General features: G+C 52.4%; 1 protein-coding gene across 3 annotated transcripts in view; it reads left to right on the top strand.

Moving 5' to 3' along the window:
• The window catches only part of MROH1 (maestro heat like repeat family member 1), a 77,957-nt gene that overhangs the window by 15,785 nt on the left and 36,858 nt on the right, over positions 1-25,314 (top strand). For 2 of the 3 annotated variants that reach the window (XM_063131252.1, XM_063131250.1), the window contains exons 1-9: positions 1,366-1,454; positions 4,648-5,059; positions 17,740-17,885; positions 18,441-18,572; positions 18,883-19,045; positions 19,921-20,019; positions 21,292-21,443; positions 22,314-22,454; positions 25,012-25,104. In XM_063131252.1, the coding sequence (XP_062987322.1) occupies positions 5,038-5,059; positions 17,740-17,885; positions 18,441-18,572; positions 18,883-19,045; positions 19,921-20,019; positions 21,292-21,443; positions 22,314-22,454; positions 25,012-25,104 (948 nt within the window). In that variant the 5' untranslated portion in view covers positions 1,366-1,454; positions 4,648-5,037. Of the gene's footprint in view, positions 1-1,365; positions 1,455-4,647; positions 5,060-17,739; positions 17,886-18,440; positions 18,573-18,882; positions 19,046-19,920; positions 20,020-21,291; positions 21,444-22,313; positions 22,455-25,011; positions 25,105-25,314 lie in introns of those variants that run through there. The other variant, XM_063131251.1, reaches the window with a different exon arrangement.

Genomic DNA, 25,314 nt, shown 5'->3' with positions numbered 1-25,314 from the left:
GGGCCACGACAAGTTTAGATCCGGCCCCGGCTACAGGAACACAGCTGTGTCCACATCTGCACGGGGGGGGGCTCTCTCTGGATGGCCATTTGCAGCCTCCCCCCCCCCCGGGGGGGCCTACGGGCCCCTGGACTTTGGCCTCAAGGTCCAGCCCGGCAGCTGCGCCGCCACCGGCCCCGGCGTCCGTTTTGTGAGGGAAGGAGCGCGAGGCCGGGGCGCTTGCGACACGCCTGCGGCCCAAGGTGTGACACCGGCCCCGGGGCCTCGTGAGGGGCGCTGACTCAGACCAGGCCTCTTATCACGAGGCGGGGGGGGGGGGGAGGAAGCGCTTCTCGGCCCCTTCTTCCTAGCACCGCGGAGGCAGCAGAGAGGGGGTTTCTGCAGCCCCGGAGCCCCAAGAATCATAGAATCATAGAATAGCAGAGTTGGAAGGGGCCTACAAAGCCATCGAGTCCAACCCCCTGCTCAATGCAGGAATCCACCCTAAAGCATCCCTGACAGATGGTTGTCCAGCTGCCTCTTGAAGGCCTCTAATGTGGGAGAAGAGCACACAACCGCCCCAGCTCGGCTCCAAGCAGGCGCCATCGGCACCCCCGGCCCGCGTCCTTCCCCCTCACACGGCTGCATCCGGGGCAGAGAGACGTTTGTGTGGTGGCCATGCTTGTGGTAAACGTGATGCGGCCTTGTGGGCCCAGCGGAGCCGCCCTGAGGCGACCGAGAGACGCCCTTCGCGGGCCGCTCCTCGCGGGAGGCCTCGCCGGGATCCCCCACCCCACCCACAAGCTCAGGGGAAGCCGGCGAGGCCTCCTCAGCGGCCCCGCAACCGTCCACGGGAGCGCCGGTCCCCGGGCCCAGGACTCCGACGTGCCCCCGCCTCAGACGCAGCCGGGCAGCCCCTCCCCCCACGCGGCTCGTCACGAGGCGAGGCGCGCAAGAGGCACGGCCCCGCCCCGAGAGGGGGGTCGTGTCGCGCATGCGCGTCGTTTGCGGGGGTTTCTTTTTGGCTCCTCCTAGGGGGCGGAGTCATGTCAGAACCCCATAGAGATAAGAAAGTCTAGAGCGGAGTCGGGAGGGGGGCGGATAGTGCCCAATGTTAGTCCTACGTAAAGTAGACCCGTTACAATGAATGGGACTTAAGTTACTTGTGTCTTGTTTCAATGGGTCTGCGCTGCCGTTAAGCGCCGGTTTGGAGGGCGTGGCGATGGGAGGGGCCTTTGGAGGGCGTGGCGATGGGAGGGGCCTTCCTCCTGCTGCTGCTGCCCGTTGCGGAGCCCCGTCTCGCTCAGGGCGTCAAGCACCGCAGGAGCCACGGCTCTAGTTCTTTCGTATCTCTACGGAGAGCCGGTGAGTGGGCGGGGACGGAGCCAGGGAGCCCCGCCCACCGCCCTCTCGCACAGGTGAGGGCGGGGCCTTAAATACCCGGAAGCGGAGGGACTCCGCTCTGTCCAGAGCAGGTGAGTGGCGTAGCCCGGTGGGCGGGTGGATGGGAGGGACGGACGGAGGGACCCAGGCGTCCTGCGCTTTGCGCTGGGTGGCTCCTGGCGGGAGCAGCCGCTTGTCCGCCCGCCCGCCCGCAGGTAAGGGAGGGAGGGAGGGGCCCAGGTGTCCCGCCCGCCCTCCCTGCCGCGCCATCCCTCCCTCTCTTGGCTGCGGGCCCTGTGCTGCAGGCGGGGGGGGGGGAGGAGAGTCAAGGTCAGGGGGGGGTGGAGGGGTGTGGGTGTGTTGGGTGAGGGGCTGCTGGGCTTGGGCAGAGCCTGGGGTCTGCCCTTAGAGCAGTGGGTCAGCTGCTGCTGCTGCTGCTGCTGCTGGTCCCCCCTCCGCCGCCCTCCTCTGCCCCCTTCCTTGCCTGCCCTTCCTTGCGCTCCTCAGTCTCTGCTGCGAGGAGGCCGCATGCCCTGAGGCGGCTGCTGCTGGGGGCGTCCAGGGCTGCCCACCTGGCTCTGCCTTTCCTTGCCTGGCAGCCCCGCATGGCGAGCCAACTGCCCTGGCTGCTCTCAAGGCTTGGGGAAGGGCTGTGCATGAAATAGGGGTGACACCGGGAGCCTGGAGACAGGTCCCTTCCACACCCCGTTCTCCCACAGTGTTCGCTGCGTGCCTGGTGAGCAGAGACGTCTCACCACCACTGCCACCGCCACGGCGCCCAGCCTGGGTTCGTAGCAGTGGCTGCTTCCACCCTCAGTAACTGCAGAGAGTGCCCATTTATGTGGGTCCCCTGGGTACTGGGAGAGGCGCCGCCTCGCCCGACTGCTGCCCACCAGCTGCCATTCTCGATCCTCCCAGAGTGCAGGACACAGAATAACGGGCTCAAGTTACAGGAAGCCAGATTCTGGCTGAACATTAGGAAAAATGTCCTGACTGTTAGAGCAGTACGACAATGGAATCAGTGACCTAGGGAGGTTGTGGGCTCTCCCACACTAGAGGCCTTCAAGAGGCAGCTGGACAACCATCTGTCAGGGATGCTTTAGGGTGGATTCCTGCCTTGAGCAGGGGGTTGGACTCGATGGCCTTGTAGGCCCCTTCCAACTCTGCTATTCTGTGATTCTATGATCTAGCTGTTCCTTACAGGCGGCCTTGCTCTGGCCCCAGCTAGGCGGCCTTGTGTGCTCCGCAAAGTGGCCGACCTTGCAACACTTCTGTTTGTGGCCTACTTCTGCATTCTAGGAGCTCTTTTCAATATTAGCTTTTCCTCCCGTTTCCCACTTCGCTCCATTTTGATGTGTTCTTTGCATGTTAGTTTATTGCAGCACAAACAACACTGGCTTGTAGCATTTCGAAGGCTAAAAGGTTTATTGTGACATAAGCTTTTGTCAACAGATGCAGAAAGTGTTCCCCCTCTACTAGGAAGTAGTTCTAGTATCTGAGGTGTTCGGCCTGGAATTCTGAGCTTCAAAAGCCTTTGTAGATTGAGGCAGGTGTGTGGGGAGTCCGAGGGCCAAACTCAATTTCAGAGATGCTCCCCGGGGGGGGGGGGCACATTCCAGTGGTGGGAGGGGCCAAAATGGCAGCCTATTTTAGTAGCTTGAACCCCTTCCTGCCTGTATTGAAGTCTCAAATTTATTATCATTATTGCTTTCATATCCTGCCTTTTTTTCCTCCAACGAACCCAAAGCAGTGTACATAATCCTCTCCATTTTATCCTCACAACAGCAACCCTGTAAGGTGGTTTGGGCTGAGATTCTGTGGCTGGCCCAAAGTCATCCAGTGGGTTTCCATGGCTGAGTGGGGACTAGAATCCGGATCTCCCGACTCCCAGTCTGACACTTTAGCCACTACACAACACTGGCTCTTTCTTTAAGAATGGGGTGGGGGTGGAATTGTTCCAAACTGGAAAACCTCCAAATGATTGTCAGTCAAACAAACCAGGATGTGGCTATCGGGGGGCGGGGGACTGGATGGAATAGGATGGCTGGCTTTGGAGACATCTCGGTTACAGGATACAGGCAAGAGGCACTGATGCTGAATCATAGAATCATAGAATAGCAGAGTTGGAAGGGGCCTACAAGGCCATGGAGTCCAACCCCCTGCTCAAGGCAGGAATCCACCCTAAAGCATCCCCGACAGATGGTTGTCCAGCTGCCTCTTGAAGGCCTCTAGTGTGGGAGAGCCCACAACCTCCCTAGGGAACTGATTCCATTGTCGTACTGCTCTAACAGTCAGGAAGTTTTTCCTGATGTCCAGCTGGAATCTGGCTTCTTGTAACTTGATCCTGTTATTCCGTGTTCTGCACTCTGGGAGGATGGAGAAGAGATCCCGGCCCTCCTCTGTGTGACAACCTTTGGAGTATTTGAAGAGGGCTCTCATGTCTCCCCTCAATCTTCTCTTCTCCAGGCGAAACATGCCCAGTTCTCTCAGTCTCTCTTCATAGGGCTTTGTTTCCAGACAAAGGGGTTCTTAGATAGTGTTTTCATATTGGGTTCTCCTTACGGGCTTTGGCTGCTTGCTCCAGTTACGCAGACCAGCTGCCCCCTGCGATTCTCCTGGGCTTTCAAGTAGGTATGGCTATAGTAAAGCTAGAGAGGACTTCTGAATGTTCTTCCCAGAGGGCTGTTGCACCAGCCCACGGCTGTCTTCTCAGCAAGAGCACTGTGTGATGGTGGGTGCTTGTGGCTTTGAAACGGAGGCCTCGGCACTCAGGCCCTGCTCTCTTATCCCAGAGCGTCTGTTGAAGGGCTAAAACAACAAAAAATCTTGCAGCACCTTATAGACTTACAAATTTGTTTTGGCATAAGCGTTCATGCACACTATTGATCAACTGCTCATGTTTTTGGCCACAGAACATTCTGCAGAAATGACTGCTGTGTCAGTGATATTGTGTGGGCCATGTTTTTGAGATTTCAGCATCCAAATAATTACAGTTCTATTTTTGCTCTCCTTCCCCCCCTGGTGTTTGTTATGGTTGTGTTTTGACTCTTGTCTTCAGGGGGCAACTCGTGTCAAGGAAGGCAAATCTGCGCTGTTTTTTTAAAGCCAGTCTTATCTATCTCAGCTGCATTTCTGCACCACAGCACACCACTTGCTTGGCCAGTTTGACAGACCGTTTGGGTGATGTCCAGTGTGACTGAATGAATGGCTAGTTGGTGAACGACTAGACGCAAGCATAAAAACTTATGGTACCATCTGTCTTAAGGACTGCAATCTTGTTCACAGGGCGAGGAAGAAGGAAGGAAGCTGGTGCCTCCAGTGTGGTCTTCTCAGATGTTTCCTTTGAAAGGATGAGTGGGCTGGAGATGACCTGTTCCCTGTCATCATCTGGAAGTAGCCAGAGGCTTGGAGGCAAAGCAGAAGTCCCTGTGCTGGCTCCTCTTTTTCTACGTGGAACTGGAATAGGCTCCTGGAGGCCTTACCACCTCTGAGCCTTCCTTGAGCCTCAGGGGTGAACTTTGGTCCTTCGGGCTCTGAAGTTGAACAGTGTCTCCTAGACTTTGTGTTCATAGTGGGAGCGTGCCGTAGCCCTGTGCCAAAATAGGGCCTCCTGGAGCTTTGCGCCTTGAACGGCAGGACTCGGATCAGTGGGCTGGAAACCCAAATACAAGGAAGATGTCGGAATCACGGGTGAAAAGTAAGTACAGCATGTTGCTGGCTGGAAGGATCATTTGTGGGCTTTGGGTATATCCCAAGATCACTTTTGGAGGTCTCAGAGGTTCCTGAAGCTTTCAGGTTCCAGCAGATGCCAGTTTATTTATTTATTTATTTAGAATATTTATATACCGCTCCCCATCGAAAAATTTCAGAGTGGTGTACAAGGTAAAATGAAAATAAAAACAATAAAACAATTAAAACAAAATTTAAAAGAAGCAATAACAGTAATCCAAGGCTGCATGTTAGGCACCGAAAGGAGTACAAGGTTGGCGCCTGCCTGACCTCCAAAGGCAGGGAATTCCACAGGAGGGGGGCCACCACGCTGAAGGCTCTTCCCCTGGTGGATTCCAATCGGAGGATGGATCTATGTGGAACCACCAGGAGCAGGCCCTCGGATGACCTCAGTGACTGGGGAGGTTGGTAAGGGAGAAGGCAGAGCTCTCTCAGGTCTCCTGGTCCCAAGTTGTTTAGGGCTTTGTACACAAGTACAAGAACCTTAAACCTGGCCCGTTTAGGTCTTTGTGACATCGTATGGATCATCTCCCCACTCTTGACCAATCTCCCACACAAGAGACAGCCAGACAGCCATCTGTTGGGGATGCTTTAAGGTGGATTCCTGCATTGGGCAGGGGGTTGGACTTGATGGCCTTAGAGGCCCCTTCCAACTCTTACTATTCTATGATTCTATGAAATCTTAGATCTTCATGCCCAGCTAAACTGCTTCAGGGTCGAACTTGCAGCCTCCTGTTGTGCAGCTCCGGACATCCACGGGGGCATTTGCAATGGCCCTGGAAGTCTTCTCCTCCCTCTGTTCTTCCCCTGGAGTAGCAGTGGGAGACGAAGGGATCCAGTGCTATTGGGCAGACTACGGTGATCGTGTTGGCCATAGTAAACACAAAGGAGTTCTGACAGGAATCTCAGAACAAGATTAAGACACGCCAGGTCTCAGGGGAGACAATAAAGAAGGAATTAACAAAAAAGTAAACATAATTTCCCTCAGAAAATGGCAGGAATCTGGGCTTTTGAGAAAAGATGCCCTAAGTGAAAAGTGCAAGGTTTTAAAGATTGCTTACGAAGGGAAGACCGCAGAAGAATTAAATGTAATATTAATAAAACACCGAGTACCTGACCCTAGTGAGGGGGTTCGTGATAAAAATCCAGTAATGACTGTTCCTGCTTATGTTGAAATCCTAAGAGAACAGAATAGGATGGGAGTTAGAGGAACGCCAAGCAATTCAGGCAGAACGCCTAAACATTGAGGCAGAGAAGGCAGTTCTGAGGAGAGCGAGGGGCAGCGCTCTGTTGAATCAGAGAGGCTAAAATGGAAGTGGAGAAAGCAGAAATGGAAACGAGGGGAAAAGAGAGATCCCATGAATTGGAATTAGCTAAAACTAAACTGGAAACATAACGGTTTAAGGCAGATGAGATTTGGCGGGAAAAGCAGGAGAAGATTGAAAAAGCTAAAACTGAGTCCATGCAGGTACCCGAAATGTCCCCAATATGATCTGTGGCTAGGCAGGGCCCTTAAGAACAGGGGGCCTTTCCCAGCCTTTTCCCTGTACACACTGTTCTTACATTTTGGGTAAGAAGGTGGCTTGCTGGGCCATCCGCTGGATGTAAGTTTTCACTGAGGTGCAGGCTTCAGAGCCAATGGTGCTGTGATGAATCCTGACGTGCAGGAGCTCATCATGTGTGCATGCATGCCTCCCACGTGATACCCCACTTATTAGCATCAGCGGGATTGCAGTCCCTTGGAGTAAGTTCCATTGAACCCATTGGTGCTTGCGTCTGGCTGTGGAAATTCAGCTTGGAAAATACATTGAGCTTTAAGCAAAGACCTTCAGCCAGCTAAAATGCACCCTTAACTTTTAATTAGAAATGCAAAACATCTTTCAAAGAAGTGCTTCCATTTTAAAAAAAAAGCCTCTGCTTGATCATTTTTCTCATTTTCTGACTTCCTCATGCTACCTGCTGCTTTCCAGAGGTGTTGGACTGCAATTCCCATCAGCCCCAGCCAGCATTGCCAATGATCAGGGATTATGAGAGCTGACCGGTACATCTTACAGAGACCACATAACACCAGTCTTAAAGAAATTGCACTGGCTGCCAATACGCATCCGGTCGGAATTCAAGGTGTTGGTAATTACGGTTAAAGCCCTAAACAGCTTGGGTTCTTGATACTTTGTGAACCGCCCAGAGAGCTTCGGCTGTGGGGCGGTATATAAATGTAATAAATAAATGAAATAAATAAATACTTGAGGGAGCGCATCTCTCCCTATATCTGCCTGCCCGAGATATGGGATCTATTGGAGGAGCCCTCCTCCGATTCCCAACAACGCAAGGCATACGCTATGGTGGGACGTGGGAGAGGGCCTTCTCTGTGGTGGCACCCTGGCTGTGGAATGCCCTCCCCTTAGAGGCCCGACTGGTGCCGGTGCTGGTTTCATTTTGGCACCAAGTTAAGACACGGCTTTTTAACAAAGCCTTTGATGGCTGAATTCACCAAGCCTGTACATAGCTTTAATTATTTTAACGGGTTTTACTTTTTTATATAATTTCTATATTGGTTTTAGCTTATTAATGGTTTAATTTGTTTTTAGCTGTGTATATTGTTTTATATTGGTTGTATGATTTTATCTGTATGCCGCCCTGAGATCCTTGTGCTATAGGGCAGGGATACAAATGCCTAAATAAATAAATAAATATTTCAAACCGTCTGGAGGGCAGACGTTTTGAAATGCCGACCCTGCTGTTCTGTCAAAATAAATAGTAAAACTTGAAAGCCTCATTATCGCTACATCCATCCACTGGAGCAAGGCAGGTCTGTCACATATTTTGGCAGGATGGCCGCCGCTCCTGTGCTGCGAAGAAGTCCCAGAACTCCTCCCCCTCATTCCCCCTCTGCTACACCTGTCGGAAGAATGCTTGGCTCTAGTGGATAAACCAGGTGGCAGCTCTGCCTACAGGCATTCGTTTCCAGGCCCGCCTCTCCAGAAGTGGTGTCCCAGTTTGATAGCTAGGTCAAGGCCCCTAAATGGGCAGTTCAGATGAGTTTGGGAGGGGGAGAGTTCGTGGCACTCACCGCTTCTACTGACTGGAATTTCTCACTTAAGCACTTCCCTCTGTCTGCCTTTGCCATAAAGTTGGTGTATTCTCTTCTTTCCATCCTTTGCTGTTGCAAATTGTTTTCATTGATTGCATCCTAGAAAGCGAATTTAGAAGCTTTCTCTCTTGTTAGACACGAAGGGCCAATTCGCTCCTTATATGCAAGTAAACTAGAACCATAGAATAGCAGAGTTGGAAGGGACCTACATGGCCATCAAGTCCAACCCCCTGCTCAGTGCAGGAATCCACCCGAAAGCATCCCTGACAGATGCTTGTCCAGCTGCCTCTTGAATGCCTCTAGTGTGGGAGAGCCCACCACCTCCCTAGGTAACTGATTCCATTGTCGTACTGCTCTAACAGTCAGGAAGCTTTTCCTGATGTCCAGCTGGAATCTGGCTTCCTGTAACTTGAGCCCGTTATTCCGTGTCCTGCACTCTGGGAGGATGGAGAAGAGATCCTGGCCCTCCTCTGTGGGACAACCTTTTAAGTATTTGATGAGGGCTATCATGTCTCCCCTCCATCTTCTCTTCTCCAGGATAAACATGTCCAGTTCTTTCAGTCTCTCCTCATAGGGCTTTGTTTCCAGACCCCTGATCATCCTGGCTGCCCTCCTCTGAACACGCTCCAGCTTGTCTGCGTCTTTCTTGAATTGTGGAGCCCAGAACTGGACGCAATATTCTAGATGAGGCCTAACCAGGGCCGAATAGAGAGGAACCAGTACCTCACGTGCTTTGGAATCTATACTTCTATCAATGCAGCCCAAAATAGCATTTGCCTTTCTTGCAGCCATATCACACTGTTGGCTCATATTCAGCTTGTTATCTGCAACAACTCCAAGATCCTTCTCGTTTGTAGTATTGCTGAGCCAAGTATCCCCCATCTTGTAACTGTGCATTGCTGTGCATAACTAGGCTTGCTTTGAAGTGTGTCGGGTTCCAGAGACTTTTGCAGAAAACAGTCACCTACACGACACTCATGTTTGCTGCTTTGTACTTCATTGGATCAACAATATGACCTTGATTGTTGCAGAGAGAATTGTAGAAAGAATGTTATTGTAAATGATGGTGGGTCTTTCCTGTAGTTCTTTCCCTGCACCTCTCCCCCTACCCCCCACCCCACTTAGCTCAGTGCAAGTTTATTCCCTGTTGTCAAAGTCTGCTTTGATTTCTCCCTCCACGAATGGTAACTGCCATGTTTGGGAGAGCTCCTTGCTTCTGTCATCAGCCGATTGAATTGCTCTGCTTTCTTCCTGGTGCATCTGGAGCTATTTTGAGTTTGCCGACTGAAAGCGTTTATTCATGTAGCCTTGTTGAAGTTAATGACTTCAATAAATGGGCTAATCCTGATAGTACGGGGACTTGGGAGTGGGGCTCCATGCCTGATTTGTAATTTGCTCCTCCCTTAAGTACAAGCTTGCGTTAAAGCTGCATCTGCTTTGACCTGCTGAGTGCTAAAATGGATGTTGGGTTTGAAAAAGGAATTTGTACCTGCGGGACGAAGTCTTGCTAGGACTGGCAGTACGTGGAGGGTAATGTCCAGGGCCGGTGCCAGAGTATTTTGCGCCCTAGGCAGGTGAGCTGCTTTCACCCCCACCCCAGCGTACCTGCGTGCAGGGCGCCATCTTGCCCACCCAGTCGAAGCAAAGCCAGGACACTGGGTGGGGTGGGCAGTTTCGGAACGGTGCCCGGCCGGAAGCCGCTCTGGGAGAGCTACTTCCAGGCGGCCGTTCCAAAGCCGCCACACCCCCCCCCCAGCCGAAGCGAAGCCAGGATGCTGGAGTGGGGGGGCGGGCGTGGCTTCGCTTTGTCTGGGGGGCCCGCCCAGCTGAAGCAAAGCCAGGACACTGGAGCAGGCGGGCGGGTTTGGAACGGTGCGCCCAAAAGCCGCCCTCTCAGAACCGCTGTGGGAGAGCGGCTTCCGGTGCGGCGCCCCCCTTACCTTGGCGCTCTAGGCGGCCGCCTGAGTGGACTCTATGGTAGCACCGGCCCTGGTAATGTCCCTCCCCTCACCCTGGCTTTGATCCTTCGAAGCTTTTTGAGTAGAGGAGAGGACGGAGGCCCAAGTGGAGAGGCACAGGCTGGCATCCCGACCAGCGAGGGAATGAATAAAATATGATGGAAAGAAATTGGCCGAGATGTCTAGACTAGGAAGACGATTCACGTTCAGTGATGTCCTGCCAAGCTGCCTTGTTTTTTGTTCTCTGTTAATAGAGTGGCTGCATAAGAAGATCAAATACAGTTGTGTTGAGATCTCTGCAGAGCCATCACTCACATCATACTCATTCCGCACATAGCGAGTGCTTGGCTTTGTTCTATTTAAATCTAGGAACAGAGTAGAATGGGGCAAATGAATACAGCACACCCGCTGCATTGGACTAATGCTCCTTTTGTGAAACTGGTACCTCACAGCTGCAGGAAAACAGGTTCCAGCTCTTTGACAGTAAGTGACTTGGGAACCATCGAGGATAGAAAACATTGGCTAATGGGATTCACCTCTGGTGACCCCTGAGGTAGCAAAATGCAATTCTCAGATAACCAGCATTTCTTAAGTCTTAGAATCAGAGTTCTATGTCAGGGGCCTACAAGGCCATTGAGTCCAACCCCCTGCTCAAGGCAGGAATCCACCCTAAAGCATCCCTGACAGGTGGTTCTCCAGCTGCCTCTTGAAGGCCTCTAGTGTGGGAGAGCCCACAACCTCCCTAGGTAACTGATTCCATTGTCGCACTGCACTAACAGTCAGGAAGTTTTTCCTGATGTCCAGCCGGAATCTGGCTTCCTTTAACTTGAGCATGTTCTTCCGTGTCCTGCACTCTGGGAGGATCGAGAAGAGATCCTGGCCCTCCTCTGTGGGACAACCTTTTAAGTATTTGAAGAGGGCTATCATGTCTCCCCTCAATCTTCTCTTCTCCAGGCTAAACATGCCCAGTTCTTTCAGTCTCTCTTCATAGGGCTTTGTTTCCAGACCCCTGATCATCCTGGCTGCCCTCCTCTGAACACGCTCCAGCTTGTCTGCGTCCTTCTTGAATTGTGGAGCCCAGAACTGGACGCAATACTCTAGATGAGGCCTAACCAGGGCCGAATAGAGAGGAACCAGTACCTCACGTTTGGAAGCTATACTTCTATTAATGCAGCCCAAAATAGCATTTGCCTTTCTTGCAGCCATATCGCACTGTTGGCTCCTATTCAGCTTGTGATCTACAACAATTCCAAGATCCTTCTTGTTTGTAGTATTGCTAAGCCAAGTATCCCCCATCTTGTAAGTGTGCCTTTGGTTTCTCTTTCCTAAATGTAGAACTTGGCATTTATCCCTATTCAATTTCATTCTGTTGTTTTCAGCCCAGCACTCTAGCCTATCTTTTTTGACTGCAGTACCCTTTTTGAGGGGTGGTGACCAGAACAGTATTCCAAGTGGGGTTGTAGTATAGCTTTTCACAAGAGCAATATAATATTGTCCATTTTGTTCTAGGTTCCTTTCCTAATTATGCTCAACGTGGACTTTGCCTTTTAAGTAGTAGCTGCACACTGGGTCGACATTTTCATTGAGCTGCCCACTTCAGGTCCCAAGATCTTTCTTGGTTGGTCACTGTGAGCTTTGATCCCATCACTGTAAACATGAAGTTCGTTTTTTGGTTTTTCTTTCGCCCCAATGTGCGTCATTTATTTATTGCATTTCTATATCGGCCAATAGCTGAAGCTCTCTGAGCAGTTCACACTTACATTGAACCGCATCTGCCATTTGGACGCCCACTCTCCCAGTTTGGGGAGATCCTTTCGGAGCTCCTCACAATCCCTTTTTGTTTTAACGGCCCGAAATAATTTGTAAACTTGGCCACTTCACTGCTTGGACAAGTTGAAAAGAATTGGACCCAGTACCGATCCCTGTGGGACCCCAGTATTTACTTCCCTCCATTGGGACCATTTATTCCTGCTCTCTGTTCTTTAACCAGTTGCTGATCCACAAGAGGAAAATTTCCTCACTGTTAGAGCAGTATGACAATGGAGCCAGTTACCTGGGGAGGTGGTGGGCTCTCCCACACGAGAGGCCTTCAAGAGGCAGCTGGACAACCACCTGTCAGGGATGCTTTAAGGTGGATTCCTCAATGGCCTTATAGCCCCTTTCCAACTATCTATGATTCTAGGACGCCTCCTCTCCCCTTATGCCAGGACTGCTAAGTTTGCTCAGGAGTATTTGGGAAGGGGCTTTATCTAAAAGTCTTTTGGAGGTCCAAACAGTGGCACTGAAAAGTGCTCTGCCTCTAGAACAGCCTTCCTCAACCTGGGGCGCTCCAGATGTGTTGGACTGCAACTCCCAGAATGCCCCAGCCAGCTCTGCTGGCTGGGGCATTCTGGGAGATGCAGTCCAACACATCTGGAGCGCCTCAGGTTGAGGAAGGCTGCTCTAGAAAGAGAGGACTAGGAATCAGGGGCTCGGGCAACCAAGGGAAGCGTTGGTCTCTGGCCTCTTTAATGCCATTGATGTAACTCTCTCAGGCAGAAAAGGGCAACCGAAACAGTGAAGGGGCTGGAGCGACGTCCCTTCAAGGACAAGTTACAACATTAGGGCTCTTTTTTTTTTTGCTTCATGCAAATGAGCTGCTCGCTAGCGCAGTGGTTGTTCAGTCAGGGCAGTGCCAGATAATTAGCTGGTCTTTGTCTCTTGTGTTGTGGGCAGTGTTGTACATGGGAAGGCAGAGCGAGCATGAATTCCCTCTGCGGTTTGTCCTGTTCTCCAGCTTGGACTTCCCCTGCGCTTGTGGGCTTGGTTAGTGCAGCAGTAGGTCTGATTCAAATATGGCTGCAAGAAACCACTTTTCAGCACTAAACAGTTTAAACCATCTCCAGTATGCTCTCAGTTGCTCAGGTCTCTCTTTGTGCTGATCACAAAAAATGCAGTTCTGCATCATTCCGTGTATTTCGAAACATATCTGGATGTATAAAGCCACAAACTAGACCTTGGCCCATTATCCAGTTATTTATTTGGACACTTACGCCCCCAACTTTCTATGGCAGTATAACACTCAAGGTGGATTACAATACATATATATATATCAAAGAAATTTAAAAACCAAAATAAAACAGGGATAAAACATAATACCCGTATCAACAGCAGCAGACCTACATCGATGTGATATTAATGTGTAACAGTAGAAGCACAGCTCTTGAATCTAAATGATTAGCTTGAGAGGGACTGTAACCTTGGGGCTGGAGAGAGAGAGAGAAGCTTTGTTCTTCCCAATGATTATTATTATTATTATTATTATTTATTTATATAGCACCATCGATGTACATGGTGCTGTACAGATAACACAGTAAATAGCAAGACCCTGCCGCATAGGCTTACAATCTAATAAAGTTGTAGTAAACAATAAGGAGGGAAAGAGAATGCAAACAGGCACAGGGAAGTGTAAACAGGCACCGGGAAGGGTGAAGCTAACAGTATAGAGTCAGAACAAACTCAAAGTTTAAAAGCTATAGGGAAAAGAAAAGTTTTTAGCTGTGTTTTAAAAGCTGTGATTGAGTTGGTAGTTCTCAGGTGTTCTGGAAGAGCATTCCAGGCATGAGGGGCAGCAGAGGAAAATGGACGAAGCCGAGCAAGGGAAGTAGAGACCCTTGGGCAGGCAAGAAGCATGGCATCAGAGGAGCGAAGAGCACGAGCGGGGCAATAGTGTGAGATGAGAGAGGAGAGATAGGCAGGAGCTAGACCGTGAAAAGCTTTGAAGGTCAACAGGAGAAGTTTATATTGGATTCTGGAATGAATTGGGAGCCAATGAAGAGATTTCAGAAGCGGAGTGACATGGTCAGAGCGGCGGGCCAGGAAGATGATGTTAGCAGCAGAGTGGTGGACAGAGACCAGCGGACTGATGTGAGATGAGGGGAGGCCAGAGAGGAGGAGGTTGCAGTAGTCCAACCGAGAGATAACCAGTGCGTGAAAGAGAGTCTTGGCAGAAGAGACAGACAAAAATGGTCGAATCCTGGCAATATTATACAGGAAGAAACGACAAGATTTAGCTACTGCCTCGATATGAGGAATAAAGGAGAGCGAGGAATCAAATATAAAGCCAAGGCTACGAGTTTCCTTGACCGGAGTAAGCGTGACATCGTTGACAGTGAGAGAGAATGAGAGATGAGGAGAAGGTTTAGGAGGAAAAACAAGCAGTTCAGTTTTTGCCATATTGAGTTTCAAACGGCGATGAAGCAGCCAGGCTGAGATATCTGAAAGACATGCTGAGATACGATCGTGGACATCAGGAGAAAGTTCCGGAGATGAGAGGTATAGTTGTGTGTCATCAGCATACAGGTGATATTGGAGGCCATGAGATTGAATAAGTTTACCCAAGGGCAGCATGTATAGAGAAAACAGCAGCGGGCCAAGCACCGAGCCTTGCGGAACCCCTACTGAAAGGAGAAAGGAGGAGGACGAGCTGCCGTTAGCCGAGGCCTCATGATCCATGAGCTTTGCTGTTCCCTCCTTGAAGTGCAAATAATGCATTGATTTGAGAAGCGAATGCCCTGAATTGCAGAAAACTGAACTAGAATCATAGAATAGCAGAGTAGGAAGGGGCCTACAAGGCCATCAAGTCCAACCCCCTGCTCAATGCAGGAATCCACCCTAAAGCATCCCTGACAGATGGTTGTCCAGCTGCCTCTTGAAGGCCTCTAGTGTGGGAGAGCCCACAACCTCCCTAGGTCACTGGTTCCACTTTCATACCGCTCTAACAGTCAGGGAGTTTTTCCTGATGTCCAGCTGGAATCTGGCTTCCTTTAACTTGAGCCCGTTATTCCGTGTCCTGCACTCTGGGAGGACTGAGAAGAGATCCTGGCCCTCCTCTGTGTGACAACTTTTTAAGTATTTGAAGAGTGCTCTCATGTCTCCCCTCCATCTTCTCTTCTCCAGGCTAAACATGCCCAGTTCTTTCAGTCTCTCTTCATAGGGCTTTGTTCCCAGACCCCTGATCATCCTGGTTGCCAGAATGGTCAGCCTCCTCCCAATTGGCATCTTTGCAGCTGATTAAATCAAAAGCAATTTCATGGATGCAAGCCAAATGGCCTAACAGAATTGCATCTGGATCACCTCGCAAGTTAATGACTAATAAGTTGCACTCCTGCCTCCTCAGTGCTCTCGTCAGAATTTCTATGCCTTGGGGCACTGCTACAACAGGGGAATAACGCTCCCTTACCCTACTGATGCTTTTAGCAACATTTCTCTTCAAAACGTTGGGAACATCTTTTAACCTCCAAGGTCTGTTGTGCCAATGTGAAATGAGAATTGAAAATCTCCTGTATCCACCTTCCCAGAATATTTTCAGATGGCAAGAAAGATAGTTCCCTCATTCTTTAATTACTCCTTTCTGGTCCTATTTACTTTCAGTTGATTGTCTAAAATTTATAAGCTGCCACAATGTCCTCTTTTTTTAAAATAATAATCATCATCAAATTATGCTTAAGAATATAACAAGTGCTATGCTGGATCAGATCGAGGGTCCGTCTAGTAAACCACCCAGAGAGCTTCTGCTATGGGATGGTATATAAATGTAATAAATAATAATAAATAAGTAATAGTCCAGCACTCTGTTCACACAGGGGCCAACCAGCCATCAGCCAAGAACCAATAAAGCAGGACATGGTACACCCTCCCACCCATGTTCCCCAGGAACTGGTGCACACAGGCTTACTGCCTCGGATGCTGTAGGTAGCACACAACCATCAGGGCTAGTAGCCATTGATAGCCTTCTCCTTCAGGTATTAAAGCCATCCAAATGGGTGGCCATCACTACACCTTGTGGTTCCATAATTTAACTATGCGCTGCATGAAGAAGTCCTTCCTTTTATTTGTCCTGGATTTCCCACCAATTAGCTTCATTGGAGGACTTCATTGGGTTCTAGTATTTTGAGAGAGGGAGAAAAATGTCTCCCTATCCACATTTTCCACACCAGGCATCATTTTGTACACCTCTGTCATGTCTCCCCTCAGCCTCCATTTTTCCAAGCTAAACAGTCCCAGTTCTTGTAACCTTCCCTCGTAGGGGAGATGCTCCAGCCCCTTAATCATTTTAGTTGCTATTTTCTGCACTTTTCCCAGCTCTATTAATATATATTTTTAGGTGTGGTGACCAGAACTGTACACAGTATTCTAAGCGTGGTTGCACTTGTTTAAAATAACTCCTTGTTTGCAGATTTGGGGAAAACCTTGGGTGGCAGCAATTTCCATTCTGCTTATGATCTTTTCAAACAATAAGATAAATATCCTTGTTAAAATAAACTTCTTTTAATCCACTCAGGTGTCCTTTTATACCTTAAGGTCCTTAGCACTGCTAGATCTTCGTTAAATTAAATGAGTGGAATTGCATTAAATTTTCTAACTGTAGGTCCACAGAAGCCTTCTTTATTTATTGAGGTATTAACTTACTCTTTGCCAGCACATCACAGCTGTGCTTGGTGAACTTCCTGCTTTGATCAAGATATTCCTAGAGTAGTTGCATATCGGAGTTACAATTCCCAGGGTCCAGTGCATTGCACTCACGTGGTAAGAACATCAGAAGAGCCCTGAGGCTGGGCCAGACCCAGCGTCCCTCTAGTCCAGCACTCTGTTCACACAGGGGCCAGGCAGCCATCGGCCAGGGATGAACAAGCAGGACACGGTGCAACAGCACCCTCCCACCCATGGTCCCCAGCAGCTGGTGCACACAGGCTTACTGCCTCGGATACTGGAGGCAGCACGTAGCCTTCAGGGCTAGTAGCCATGGATAGCCTTTGCTCTTCCAAATAGATGAGGTTCAGTATGTTATTTGGAATTCCAGTCAAAAAATCAATCTGGATGTCTTTCCTTTGCACTTTTCAGTCTTGATTAAGATCTGTTGCATTCACCAGAGCTTGACCTGTGAAGAATTCTTGCCTGGTGTGTGTGGAGTTTTCTCACTTGAAGGCAGGGATTGTGCCTCTTTGAGTCAGGTGCTTGAGTCAGGTGCTGCCTTCCCAAACTTGAGAGCTGTGTGTTGACGGTTGGGTTTGGGAATGCTACACTCACCAGCTCGTATTTTATTCATATCCTTATTGCAACTTACAATTTAAAGCTTCAAAACAATGTACAAACTTTAAAAACAACACACATATCTAAACGAAAGGCAGGAGGAAAATGTCTCTTAAAAAGAGCAGAGCGAATACATTTAAAAGCGCTCAAAACCCAAGCAGGAAAGAAAGTTTTAACTGCCTACCTAAACAAAGATCAGTAGGGATCGTAAATTTGCCCCAACTGAGGTCAGACCCAAGTCTTGGGAACTCTGTCATTTGCTGCGGAGGTCCCTCGCTCTCCCAGGTGGGGAAGAAGCCCAGTTTGTGACCCGTGGCCTGGAGGAGCAGCTGTAGCGTGGCACCCCAGACACTGGAGGTGGGAAGTGGCTGAATCTGTACCTCCTTGGGATTCCTTGAGGTGTTGGGAGGAGGAAGGAGGAGCTGCCTCATGGCAGACCCCTCCGGGGGGGTGGGGGGGGTGAGGAGGTGGAATGACTGAATGGGCTGTGAAACTTGTCTGCAACCCCCTTCTGGTCATCTCCTTCAGGGCTGGCCACAACTTTGATGGATGCCACAACGGATAAGGACCCGCAGGTCCATGAGCAAATCTTCAGTGCTCTGTGCTTCTTGGGAGCAGAAGAGCCCGAAGAGATCCTGAACGCCTGCGAGGAGTATCTGCGGCAGCATGACAAGGTGAAGCCGGGCAGCCGCGGCCTCTTGGCTGGGTCTTGTTTGAGTGTGTCCATTTTGGCGTGAGCTGCGTGTGCCTCTTGCATCCAGAGGAAATGGGCAGAGGGGTGGGGATGGGGGGGGAGGTCTGTGGAAGAGGGCAGATGAATGGGATTTGGGGTGGGGTGGGGGAGTTCAATTCAAATCTGGTGGCTGAAGACCTTTGTGGGGAGGAGGTAAGTGTGTGTCCTGCTGGGTCTTCCCTTCCCTTGCCCTCTCAGTATTGAGCTCTTCGATGGGTTTTCTTCTGCAAGAGGAATTGCTAGAAAATGTAAAACCGTTGTCACTAGCACCTGTGCCTGTGCCAGGTTCTTGTGCAGCTCCTGTTCTCCCTTAGACAGCCTTGTGCTGGGGAACTTCCTGGTGGAGCGTGCCCCATGTTAATGGGGAGAGAGGTAGGGGTGTGTGTGTGTGTGTGTGTGTGTGTGAGAGAGAGAATGCATGCCAGTTGGGCTTTATGCCCCCAGTGGACGGATGTCCTGGGTGTCCCCTGACCTTTTCTTTCGCCCCTCCTCTCAGCTGGCTTACCCGCACCGTATAATTATCCTGAGGGCCATGGAAGCGGTGGTGAGGAGCAGCCTTGCTCACCTTGACAAAAGCACAGCAAAGATTGTCATCTTCTTGGCCTCCAATGAAATGACCAAATCGAAGGTAATGCCGGGAGGGCTTCTGTGTGTGTGTGGGGGGGGGGGCACGTTGCCCAACAGGTGGTCTTCGTGGCCTTTTGGGTGATCAGTCCCACCTGAACCCTGCCAAGATTGCCTCTCCGTTTGTCGGGGAAGCAGTACCTCTTCTCAAATCATTTCTGGAGCCCTGGGATTCCTTGGCCCCGGCCGACCTTCCGATCCCACGAGGCTTCCCCAAGGGTGCAGCTCCGCACTGTTGTAGCCCGACCGAGGAGGCCGGGGATGTGGGGCGCTCAGCACAGGTCACAGCGGCCGCCTCTTCCTGCTCGGCCCAGGACGTCATCTTTGAGTGGCAGCAGGCTGCAAGCAACGTGCTCGTGGCTGTCGGGAGACGCTTCATCAACAAGGTGATGGAGGAGGTGCTGACCAAATTCCAGCCGGGAGTCCTGCCGCACTACTTCATTGTGCAGACGTTTGCCAACCTTTCCGTGGCAAATGGTAGGTGGCTGCTCCTTTCTCGTCCTCTCCCAAGGGAGGGAATCGCGCCGGCTGGGTATGAATTTGGGCCGGGAATTGGCGTGTGGGAGGGAGACGCAATGCAGCTTTGCAGCAGCACCTGTTGCAGGTGGCTGAGAGAGCTCTCTGGAGGGTCTCTGACTGTGGTGGGGAGGCAGGGGAACGTGGCGGAAGGAGGCAGACCTCCCAATCGGGTCCCAAACCCTTTGGGGCAGCCTTCTCCAGTGTGGTGCCTTCCAGATATTTTAAACTACACCTCCCAGAATTCCTGACCATTGGCTATGCTGGCTGGTTCAAAACATTTGAAGGGCTGCCATGCTGGAGGAGGCTGCTTTAGGGCCAACCGGTGAAGCCGTCGGCACTCGGCTAGCTGCCCTGCCGATCTGCCTGAGCTGCCGGATGGGCCTCGTGGCAAGCGAGGGACCTTGTGCCACTGTCAGATCCGGCGCCTGGTGCCAACCTGCTCTGGGTCCCTGCTGAGGGTGCGACTGGTGCCAGAGCACCTCTCTCCGTGTGTGAAAGGCTGACGGGTCAAGACTTGAGCTACTCCAGCCCGTGCTGGGATTGTCCCAATGGCTGCTCCGCTTCCCTTTCCTGCCCTCGGCCCTCAGCCCAGGGAATGGGACCAGATGTGCCAAATGAACCCTGGCGTTCTGGCTGGCTGGGGAAGCACGGGTATGGGAGGGGCGCCTGCGTGCCCTGCTCACAGGCGCCCCCTGGCTAGCTCCAGGACGCCGGCTGTTCCCTGAGCCTGTGGCTGGGAAGCTCCTGCGTGCGCCTTGTGGCGCCTCCCGGCCGATGCCGCGTGCACCTGAGGGCCTGAGCCTTTCCCTCCCTTGTCCTTTCCCTCCTGCCAGTGTTTGGGATGGTGCCTTTCCTCAACTCCATCCTGGGGACCATGCTGCCCATGCTGCTGATGGCCAAGCAGGAGAACATGAAGTCCGTCTTCTGCTACGGTATGCCGGCGGTCCGCTTCTCGACGCGCTCTGGTGGTTTCGGCCGCGGCCTGAGCTGCGGCTCGTGTGGTTGTATTTGGGCAGCCCCCTGGGGAGGCCCCTTACGGGCTGGGCCGCTTACGCTCCGCAGTTGTGTTTTAAGCGCTGAACGTGGTCTCGAGCCAAACGCGGAAATGCACCCAAGTGGCTTAAGAGCTTTTATCCGTAAAGTTAGTTAAGTCTTCCAAACGCCCCACGAAACGGCCTTCAAATGAAACGCGACGTTTCGTAGCCCAACTGTTCGAGGGCTGATGGGCAAAGACTCCCTGCCAGCAGTTGCTCTGAGGGGGCAACTCCCACCCTCTCTGCATGGAAGGGGCGTCACACCCGGAAAGCCCCCGGCCGTTTGCACGCTCCCGCAAGTCAGCCGGCGCTCTGTCCCTGTAAGGACTTCCACGTTGTTCCTGAAATTCCACGGAATCCAGTGTGGAAGGGGCTTTAGAGCTCATCTAGTCCCCCCCTGCTCAGTGCCGGCTCTGCCATGCGGGATGCAGCTCCAGCCTCCCCAACAGCTGCCCGTCCAGCAAAGGAGAGCCCACTGCTTCCCGAGGCCGTCAGCTCCGCTGATGCATCGCTCTTCCCGCTGGGCCGTTTCTCCCAGTGTTTCAGCGAAGCCTGCTTCCCTGCATCCTCTGGAGCAACAGAAAACCATCCCGCTCTCTCTTCCGCGTGGGAGAAGAAGGCTGCTCTCCTCTCTGCCCTCAGCCTTCTCTTCTCCACCAGGCTCAGCCCACCCAACTCCTCAGAGGACCTGCTGCTTTCCGGACCCCCCTCACCAGGCGGGCTTTCCCTTCCCTGGGCATAGCCCAGCTTGTCACGCTCTCCCTTGCATTGGGGCACCGAGGACCGGACACAGTCCTCCAAAGGCAGCCTGGCTAGCACAGAGTAGGCCTTCTGTGGGGTTCAAGAAGTCTTCTGCTGGCCCTCCTGCCCTCCGCCTGCGCTAGGCCCCCGCCCCACCGTAGTGCTGGAAGCAGGGAGTGCCGGGAGCATGCCGCAGTTGTGTGTGTGGGCTTGGAGGAATGTGCCAGCAAGAGGCTTAGTTTCTGAGGGCAGGGAAGGAAGGAAGGGCTCTTTCCTTAGCGGGGAGGGAGCCTTTGCAGCAGAAAAGCCATACACAGCTCCCACACACACACCCCGCGCACACCCGGCGCCACCTCCAGATTCAAGGGGACTGGCGGCGGCGGCGGCTGGTGCTGGCTGGTAACTGCTGCGCCGTCTTCTGTTGTGCAGCTTTGCAGTACTTCAGTGAGAGCATCCAGGAGTACCTGGCGAACCTGGACAAGGCCCCCGACCCGACCGTGAGGCGCGACACCTTCTCCAACGAGATCTTCAGTGCCTACGAAGTGCTCTTCAACAGCTGGCTGCACAGCCGGGAAACCAAGGTGGGAGGGGTGATCGAGGCTGGGCTGGGGAGAGAGAGCCCCCCCCCGGCCTCCCTCCCTCCCTCCCTCCCTCTCCGCCCTTTGCGCTGGGCCTCTGCAGGTCTCTCCCATGGTTCGGGCGGGGTGGGGGGTGTTGGCTTCTCAATGCCTTCCCCACCCATTAGGCTCCAGGGGGCTTGTATGGGCTGGTGCCTGGCATACACCCCCTTGTGCATGCGCTCCCTCCTGCCCCGCCCCAGCCAGAGGTAGGGTCTGGGTGGTCTTGCTTGTTCGTTTATGTGTTTTGTCTACATGCTGCCTTTCTACCCCAAAATGGCACTCAAAAGGGCTTTGTTCCTGGCTGCTGCTGTTTTCTCTCTTTGCCCTTCTACTGCTGGAGGCTGAACAAAGAAGGTGGAGGACGAGGGGAGGGAGACACGAGCAAAGGGCCCCTGGAGAGGGGTTCTGGGGGCCCCAGCTGCCAGGCCCAGCAGCCTCTTGCCTGGATGGCGCCTTGTTTGGCCTGCTGCACATGTGTGTTGAAACCCCCGGGGAGCGGGAGGGGAAGGGGCCGCAGTCTCCTCGGAGTGGCCACTCTCCAGAGGGTGGTCTCTGAGCAAAGCCCCTGACCCGGCCAGGCAATGGACTTGGAGATGGTCTTCCACGCTCACTCGAGGGTGATGCCCGTTTCCGACCTGGGGGCTGTTCCTCTCTGCCCTTAAACACCCCCCCCCAGTGCTTGAAGGGGGGGCTGTTCAGGCAGCCCTGCGTTAACCCTCCTTATGCTAGCAGAGCTGGGTTCCAACGGCTGGACCGGGAGGGCTCGTCTCAGTCCTTCTTCTCCGACGGCCGCTGACCGGCCCTTCTGCCTGCCTGTGTCTCTCCCTGCAGCTGAGACTGGCGGTGGTGGAGGCCCTGGGCCCCATGAGCCACCTGATGCCCAGCGAGAGGCTGGAGGAGCAGCTCGCCCGCCTCATCCCAGGCATCCTGGCGCTCTATAGGAAGCCGGCAGAGGCCTACCACGTCTCCAAGGTAGGTGCAATGTGGTACGAAGGGCCTCTTCTTGCCAAGGCCTCCTTCCGAGCGCTGCCTCGCTCCAAGGGCCTTTGCCCGGGCTCTTGCTGCACGAGCTCAGCCGCTCCTGGGACTGCCGGCCTTCCCTGTGCAGCACCAAAGCTTCCAGAGGCCGCTGAGCGTTCTGCTGTCCTTCCTGCGACTCCAGAAGCTTCTCCGGCTGATGTGCTGCGTCGCAGCAGAATCTAGAGATGCTACTACTGGCGGAAATGCCTAAAGCCCTGCATCAGCTGAGGGAGAAGGTCTAATTTAATGCCAGCGCATCAGGCAGAATAGGTTTCCATGGCCTAGAGGGCTTGTGTCTTCCATGGCGGGCAAGAGGGTGCGCGTGCATGCGTGTGTTGGATTGGCAAGGAGCGGCAGGGACGAGTTAAGCAGCAGAAGAGCAGGAAGGTGAGCGCAGGACTGCTCTGCCTGGGAAAGGGCTTTGCTGAAGGAGCCGAGGAGCACCAGCGTGTGTGTTCAAGCACAGGGAGCAACATGGCGCATGGTGCGAGTAGGGTAGGCAGTGGCGGATCTTGTTTTGCGGAAAGGGGCAGGAAGGAGCACAGGCAGGACGCATGGACCTCCAGGGCAGGGCCCGGGCCCTTCATTTATTTATCAAAAGCATTTGTATCCCCTTCTATATCACTGGGACCTCAGGGCGGCGTGCAGGTAAGAACCAGGACAATGCAGATACAAATTGATTTAAATCACTAACAAACTAAAATTGGTAGGAAAGTTTAAAAGCAATAAGAACAGTTAAAACTATGTGCCACCTTGAAGAATTTTAGTCTTCAAAGGCTTTAATAAAAGCCATGTTTTAACTCGGTGCTGAAATGAAGCCAGCGCCGGCTTCCAGGATGATCAGGGGTCTGGAAACAAAGCCCTATGAAGAGAGCCTGAAAGAACCGGGCATGTTTAGCCTGGAGAAGAGAAGATGGAGGGGAGACATGAGAGCACTCTTCAAAGACTTCAAAGGTTGTCACACAGAGGAGGGCCGGGACCTCATCTCGATCCTCCCAGAGTGCAGGACACGGAATAACGGGCTCAAGTTAAAAGAAGCCAGATTCCAGCTGGACATCAGGAAAAACTTCCTGACTGTTAGAGCAGTGCGACAATGGAATTAGTTGCCTGGTGAGGTCGTGGGCTCTCCCACACTAGAGGCTTTCAAGAGGCAGCTGGACAACCACCTGTCAGGGATGCTTTAGGGTGGATTCCTGCCTTGAGCAGGGGGTTGGACTCGATGGCCTTGTAGGCCCCTTCCAACTCTGCTGTTCTATGATTCTGTGATTCCTGCCCCCTCCCCCAATCAAAGCAAGGATGAGACGATGCGATGTTGCTGCCTTACCCAAGGTGGTGAGTAGCCGGGACTTGGAAAGAAGCTTTGCAGCAGTAGCCTGAGCGACACACCTGACGGGCACCAGGTTGGGGAAGAAAAGGCCTAGTAGTTTCTGTGGCTGAATTTGCTTCTCTGGAAGGGGGCAGGAGACCTGTGGGTCGCGCACTGGGGTCGGCATCGTTGCTTAGCTGTAGCCGCGTTTTAGTGTTCAGTGATTGGGAAGTGGTGGTGGTGGTGGTCTCCCTGTAGCTGTAGGTGAGGCGGTACCTTTGTGCACCCAGGGGAGCCCGGCTGTCAGCCTGATTCCTTGTTTACTCATAAGCCTCAAAGTGGGAGGGGGATCGAGGTATTTCTTGGCGGTTGAACTCTCCGACTCGCCTGGAGAGGAAAAGTGCTGTGATGGAGATAATGAGGGCCTGATTGGTGTCCTCTCACACTGAGGGAAACTCTATTCCAGGAGAAGTTTAGTTCTTCCATTAATTCAATGCTGGAAAGAATTGGCCTTGGGGAGAAAAGTTTGCCGAAAGAAACTTCCAGAATCCATCTCATGTAATACTTTTATTTGGCCAACTCAGAGATAACAATTATTATTTTTTGCAAGCGTTTGCAGTCTCTGGGTCTCTTCATCAGGGAAGACGTTACGAAAAGTAGGTGGGGTGGAATGGGGATGGCTAGGTGATGTAGTTAGGATGTCTTAAGCCAAATGGAGGAAGAGGAGGAGTAGGAGTTGCAGATTGGTCTCTGCCAGGTGGGGTGATGCTTCACACTTTTTCGGTGCCCCCAGGACCACTGGAGGGAAGGAAGGCTGAGGCAATCATAGGTCTTCTGTTTCTGTAAACATAAAACCCAGCTCTTAAATGTTGTAAACCGCCCAGAGAGCTTCGGCTGTGGGGCGGTATATAAATGTAATTAAATAAATAAATAAATAAATAAATAAGTCAGAACGGTCTCCATCCTGCATCTAAATTTACCTCCAGCTTCGTTAATATAAAGACGGCGCAGCCGATCCGTTCCCCACCGGCTGAGGGACCTGCTTGGCTCGCCCTGGATCGGGACGGAGTTGAGCTAGCAGCTGTAGTGCAGGCGTTGGTGAACTCACTCAGCTGCACCACAGGTGTGATTTGTGGCTGTTCTGCGCTGCCCCCTCCCGAGGGGAAGGCGCTAACCCCGTGCTGTGCTGCGTCCCCTTGACAGAGTTTGTGCCAGATCCTCGAAGCTTCCGTCAACATAGGCAGCCGCACTTTGGACACACAGCTGGATGCCCTCCTCAGTGCCCTGCACCTCCAGGTAGGAAGGGGGCTGAACTGGGGGGGGGGCAGGCCCCCTGGCACCCCCTCTCTCCAGCCCTGATCAGTGTCAACCACAGGGGGAGAGAGGGGTGGGTGAAGATGAAACGCACCTCTGGGTGGTATGCGGTGGGGCCCTCCTCCTCCTCCCACCGGGCAGGTTTAGATTTGAAATGCTGGCAGACCCTTTCTCCCTGCCCTGTACTCAGAT

The sequence above is a fragment of the Elgaria multicarinata genome, chromosome 7 (genome assembly GCF_023053635.1).
Source record: "Elgaria multicarinata webbii isolate HBS135686 ecotype San Diego chromosome 7, rElgMul1.1.pri, whole genome shotgun sequence".
In the NCBI taxonomy this organism is placed as follows: Eukaryota; Metazoa; Chordata; class Lepidosauria; order Squamata; family Anguidae; genus Elgaria; species Elgaria multicarinata.
This window is presented reverse-complemented; position numbering and strand designations above follow the sequence as displayed.